Source organism: Pollicipes pollicipes, unplaced genomic scaffold (assembly GCF_011947565.3).
Source record: "Pollicipes pollicipes isolate AB1234 unplaced genomic scaffold, Ppol_2.1 Scaffold_7231;HRSCAF=8579_pilon_pilon_pilon, whole genome shotgun sequence".
NCBI lineage: Eukaryota > Metazoa > Arthropoda > Thecostraca > Pollicipedomorpha > Pollicipedidae > Pollicipes > Pollicipes pollicipes.
Window position 1 is genome coordinate 7,183,429 of NW_023597034.1, and position 6,000 is coordinate 7,189,428.

Consider the following 6,000-nt stretch of genomic DNA (forward strand, 5'->3'; position numbering starts at 1 on the left):
ACGTGATGTAACGAAACTTTACCAAGTCAGGCAGGTCGTCAATCAGCAGGATAGTTCCTCCCAATGACACGCGTCCGGCGAGCCCCCAGCAACCAATCTTTACCCACAGCTCGCGCATGCGCCTACCCCTCCCAATTCGCGTGCTCTTAACCTCACCCAGCGGCTGAGAAGGGCCGTTAAGTCGTCGCGTCTCGTTTATAACAAGCGGGCCGTATATTTCCGGCGCGTGTCACTGCCTCTCGTTGTCGCATATTTATTGTCGCCACTTTGAATACTCGGTGCTGGACGAGCGTCGTTCGCCGTGATTCAGTGTGGAAACTGACCACCTGGGCGCGCCACTCTCAGTGCTTTACGACCCGCTGATAATGGGAGACTCCGCCGGCGCGGCAGCAAGATGCTGCGTGAGAGGTCGCAGGATATTCGCAAATAATGCGAGGGTAAATACGTCCAGGCATAGCGGGATGGAACGGATGATAGGCACGCGAGAAGGGATGAAATATGGTCTTGAGTTTCGAGCCCGGCCGAAGGATCCAAAAGAGAGATGGGCATCACTTTGAAATACTGTTACAAGCTTCAGTAGCAATGCATTAAAGGAAAAAGGTGATAAAGCAAAAAGAATCAATTGTGGTTTCATGCTGAGGTGAACCGCATCCAATTTTCTGATGACGTTGGTCACATTTTAGCATGCTTAAGTCGAAGATACGGTCACACTAATTAACTTCATGCATAATTCAATGAAGTCTTCGTTACCTCGCTGATGTATTTTTCTTTAACCGACTTTGGCAGCAATCCGTTCAAATATAAATTAGCCTGTGATCTTAATCTTCTTTTAGGGTCTCCTTGCGGAGGAGTGTTGGCAAACGGAAGCACTCTTAGCATTGGCTAGGGGCTTAATGGTCTTTCAGCTTGGAACTGCCCGGTTCAAGGCCGTTGATTTACAGCCGGAATTATACAACACATACTTCAGTTGGATTACAAAACCATGGCTGTGAAAGACTGCTGGGCGTCGGCTCATGGACGATTCATGCAAAATGCTTCCGGCTCTTCCTGTCACCAGTCACTTAAAAGGAAGTCGTTTAAATACAAGAATTGCGCTACGTATCTGCTAAGTAAATATGAACAAACTCTGCGCGAATAAATTGCAAAATTATGGATGCTGGCAGCTAAATGTCTGACTGTGTCTTCTCAGTCGTAAACAAAGTTCGAATGAAGCAGTTTTCGATGTTTGGCAGTTGGCAGAAAACTGCACCTACTGCCGCTGAAAATCACACCGGTTATAGCTGTAAACCCTGCGCGAGGCCCAAGGGTTGTTCATCCACGTCCTCCGCTGTGTGATGGAACATCGCCGACTGAGCGGCGCAAACAGCGATGCTTCTGTCAGTTTTGATCGATTGCGGGCTTTAACCGTGTCTCAGCTTGTAATTGCCTAGTGAGGGCTGTTTATTTACAAACGCTGGCTATGATAAGAATGTCTTACATTTTTCTCGTTTTTATAGGATTGGCTAAGGAGGAGCCGTTAACAAGATAGAAAGAATATCAGTGTAGTGCAATCTTAATCCAATGAAGAGGATTAAACCGTGACACGCCGATGAGAGTGGTGGTCGTAACACTACCTATTTAAGAGTTAAATGATGGGGTTTGGAAGGAACACTCGGTTCATACTGCAGCGCGTTCTCATCTGCCACGACAATGAAAGAGCGCGTAGAGTATGCAAGAACGGTCATCTCCACTCAGCAGCATCCCAAGGGTCCAAGCTTCTCAGTAGACGACGGCTTTCTCCTGAGATCGTTGCGCAGTTAATTACGAGTAACTTTCTAAGTGATTGCGATAAGACGTCTCGGCCTGGTAAGCTGCTAAGTGCCAAACAATGTTCGCAGTGGGCGTAAACAATGTTTTGCTCTCATCCCTACCTCTGCTTTTCGCGACTGACAGGCTGCTACACTCCCTACGACAAGGCTGACGCTGGCCCCCTTCGCTATACACACCTCGCTCCGAAGGCAATGCCAGACTTGTCCGCTAATAATTTTAATTGGCCGTCACGAAAACCACTTACTTTAAATATTTTGCAAAATATATCAAGGATCGTGTTCCACGCGCCGCAGCTCGGGCCGAACTTAAAATTGAACTGTACTGAAATGAACTGCGGCCGGCCGTCGCTACCCACCGCCGGCGTGCTCTGACCGGTTTCCCGTGGCGGAAGGCGCCGCCGGCTCCCTCCCGTCGCCTGGCTTCCGACGCCCTTTGTTTCTGCCGGGGCGGTGGCGGCTCCAGCCCAGCTCGGAAAAGTTATGGCTCATCGTTACCGGAGATCGCGTGCCGCTTTAGCAAAAAGTGCGGGCGAGGGACGTTCCTGCAGGATGTGATGTCATGTTAGCTCCGGGAGTGCGTCGCTGCTATACCACATATTTCCAGTCAGGACTTTTTTCCATGGCGAGTTTACCGCCAGGATAGCTTTGCTGTCAATTAAAGCGGCTGTGCTTTATGTAGTGGCGACGGCAGCCGCTAGTGATGGGGAGGGGAGAGTATGTTACGCCCTTTCGTTATATGCAACGTCGTAGGTGCGATGCCCGAGACGGCGATTATTAGGAGGACGCGTCCCCATTGGAGACTGTTGAGGCGTAGCTGCTATGCCAACTTCACCTTTGTAATGCTTTGCAACTTTTTATTCTAAGAACCACCAAATCTGACCCAGCAAGAGCCCGCGGGCTTTTAGCCGGGGTTTGGGCCAGACTTTGCAGGCTTTTGTGGGTGAGAAATTTGAGCAAGTTTAGTAATGCATTTTTGTCGGAGTCTAGGTTTTAAACCCTTCCAACAGGCAGAGTGCACTGCTACACACACTATGAATATGACAAAGTAGTCTTTGCTCTAGCAAAAGCCCTGGTGACCGAAAACCCATGGCAGATATCACGCCAGCAGGCGGGGGGGGGGGGGGGGAGGGGGGAGAGAAGGCAGCTGCCCCCCCCCCCCCTCTGCCGGCGGGCGGGGACAACGGTATGTTTGGTCCCGCACCCCAAAAAGTGACAGCTGGTAAAAATAAACTACGTTGAAGGAAGGAATAAATGAAAGCCAGGTGAACCAATTCATGTCTAAGGCAAGCATGTTCCTTAGAGTTTATGTTCTGCTGTGGTGTGGGATAAGGTAAGATAATTTTGTAAAAGGCACTCTAACAGGCCTCCCATCTGCTCTCTATACAAATGAGGAGTGATGCTGATTAACAAACATGCAGCAGAGCACTCAGGCGATCCGTTCGCGGTGCCCTGCAGGGAGCAGCCAGCCCAGGGCAGTGGGCACCGACGGCGGACACTGGCTCTTAAAGGAACAACACCACTTTAATGGCTTTGTCACATGGTTTTCAACAGACGATATTCAAAGCTTCCGAATTTGCCTCTTCCTGAAGTGCTACGAAAATCTCCTCTTTTGTAACGCAATCGGCAAAATCCAGGCACACCAAAAATTTAGCACACCGTGGGCGATGGATTCAAATTCGAAATACTAACAAGCCTACTCCCAGACATCATTTTGAAATGTGAATTGTGCAGGCAGATGCCTGACTAATGACTCGATAAGCATCTCAGCTCGTAAAATTTGCATCCCCAGGAGAAACAATATTGAACCGGACGATAGAAAGGATAGGAAGCGGAGCAGTCTTATTTTCCAAATGGTATAGATCTGTCGAGAATGTAAAATTGTACACCAGGAGAAAGCAGCTGTAGTTATATATATATATATATATATATATATATATATATATATATATATATATATATATATATTCACATTTACATGCAAAACAAAACAACCAAGGCATTCACTTGTCTCCAACAGGCTTCATGTGGATTGAGAGCGAGCTTCTTTTTCAAGTTTTTATCCAGACCTTAGAATGGAGGGATTTCTGGGAACAGAGCCTACGCTAAGCGGTGCTTGTTCTGTGAGTCGTGACAAACCATAGCCATCCGAGCCGTAACCATTCGAGCCGTGATCCTCCGAACCGTTACCATCCGAGCCGCAACTCTCTGAGCCGTAATCATCCGAGCCGTTACCATCCGAGCCGTAACCATCCGAGCCGTGATCATCCGAGCCGTAACTATCCGAGCCGTAATTTTCCGAGCCGTAGCCGTCCGAGCCGTAATCATCCGGGCCGTTACCATCCGAGCCGTAACCGTCCGAGCTGTAACCATCCGAGCCGTAGCCATCCGAACCTGCGATTTCAGGCTAAAGACAGAGGATGGTGCCGAGAAAGGTTAACATACCACATTGCTCAGCACAGTCCGTCCTGCCCTCTGACGTCACCTATCTTCAGCGTGACTGCTGCCAACAGCCGCAGGCCATGCCTGTGAAGGGCACATAGCGAGCGTCTAATGCGACTCGAACCTACCCCCGGTCACCGAGGCTGCATGATAGCATGCATCTCAATGTATCCTCAGTATATCCTCAGTATATCCTCAGTATATCCTCAGTATATCCTCAGTATTCCTCAGTATATCCTCAGTATATCCTAAGCTTGGCTCCCCACCTTTTCAAGCGTTCCTTCGTGTATGGTCTCTGATATGAAACGCAGCCAGCATATAACACCGACTCTGGAGTCTCCAGGCTGGTCCCGGATTAATGTTTTGGTGAAAGAGAGGGACTTCCCAAAAGTATTTTAAGCATTGCAATGTAAAGAATATCCCCACCGCCTCCCGCTGCCCAAGCTCCTTTCAAGCCACCTTCCTCTGTTTCACTAACGGAGATGCCGGTGCGCTCCTCCATGTTAATCTGACTCCTCTTGAGCGGGTGCCGGCTGGAAGCCACCGAACCTCCCACCACCGAGCCTCCCATCACCAGGCCTCCCACCACCGAGCCTCCCATCACCAGGCCTCTCATCACCTGACCTTGCATCACTAAGCCTCCCACCACTGAACCTTCCGTCCCCAAGCCTCCCACCACCAGGCCTCCCACCATCAGGTCTCCCATCACCAGGCCTCCCATCACCGAGCCTCCCGTCGCCAAGCCTCCAATCACTAGGCCTCCCACCACCAGGTTTCCCACCAATAGGCCTCTCACCACCAGTCCTCCCACCACCAGGCCTCTCACCACCAAGCCTCCCGTCACCAAGCCTTCCATCACCGAGCCTCCCGTCGCCAAGCCTCCCATCACCAGGCCTCCCACCACCAAGCCTCCCACCACCAAGGCTTCCATCACCAAGCCTTTCATGACCAAGCCCTCCATCCCAAGCTCTTCCATCACCAAGCCGCTCAGCACCGTTTCTTCACCTTTGAAGTGATCAAAACTTCACGGTTCAAAACGCAAACGTCAGGTCATGCGACTTGGTTTTAAGCCCCAAGTGATCCGTGTGATTGTACGTCCGTATGTATGTCAGTGTGTGCGATCTTTGCGTTTTCAATGAATGTCGATCCTGTCATGTCTTCGTCCAGCGGTTCGGCTCAGCTCGGTCAGAGAGAGACGTATAGCAACGCGGCGATCCGTATTGGACCGAGTCCAGTGGCGCTCTGCCCCTGCTATCCCAGGCAGATACGACATAAAATTTAGTTCGAGCGAACTACCACTCATAAGTCAGCTTGCATACACGCACCTATCAAGCGTCCCGTACGGTCCGCCACGGGACGGGGGTCAGCGCCCGCGGCGGTAGGTTCCACCGGCCACATTCCACCGCGTGGCCGAGGCCGCGCCGCGACAGCATGCTGTGTCGTGACAGCATGCTGTGTCGCCGTGCCGGCTGGGCGTGCTCACAGATCCCATGAACTTGCAATTTTCTTTCATGCATATTTGGATGTGTAGTCTGGGTTTGCCACATTCTGTTGTGTCAGCACGTTTATTACATTCATCGTTCGATTTCGTGGTTTTTTATAACATCGAATTTTACGGCAAATTTCGTAATACTTTGTTGTAACGAATTGAGTCTAGCAAAACTCTGTAACGAGCCCGAAGAATTGGAAAGCTCCTCGTGAACAGACTTCGAGCAAATACAAGTACATAATTCAACATCTTCCGTGTTGGTTA

The 6,000-nt window shown here is 50.3% G+C and overlaps 1 protein-coding gene across 1 annotated transcript; it reads right to left on the bottom strand.

The window, feature by feature from the left end:
- Nucleotides 1–3,234: 3,234 nt before the first annotated feature.
- Nucleotides 3,235–5,193, bottom strand: LOC119109342 (eggshell protein 1-like). The gene is made up of 3 exons (XM_037232954.1): nucleotides 4,707–5,193; nucleotides 4,041–4,199; nucleotides 3,235–3,257 (listed from the first exon to the last, which is right to left on the bottom strand). The coding sequence occupies exons 1-3, from the start codon at nucleotides 5,191–5,193 to the stop codon at nucleotides 3,235–3,237; spliced, it is 669 nt and encodes a 222-aa protein (XP_037088849.1).
- Between the last annotated feature and the right edge of the window lie 807 nt (nucleotides 5,194–6,000).

What these genes read in the sequence shown, in the direction of transcription:
- LOC119109342 (XM_037232954.1), bottom strand. Translation starts at nt 5,193, where the DNA reads ATGAAAGGCTTGGTGATGGAAGCCTTGGTGGTGGGAGGCTTGGTGGTG. An exon ending in CGTTAGTGAAACAGAGGAAG is followed by an intron (nt 4,200 to 4,706) that starts GTGGCTTGAAAG and finishes CTGAAATCGCAG; the next exon opens with GTTCGGATGGCTACGGCTCG. An exon ending in GGATGGTTACGGCTCGGATG is followed by an intron (nt 3,258 to 4,040) that starts GTAACGGCTCGG and finishes TGCTCCCTGCAG; the next exon opens with GGCACCGCGAACGGATCGCC.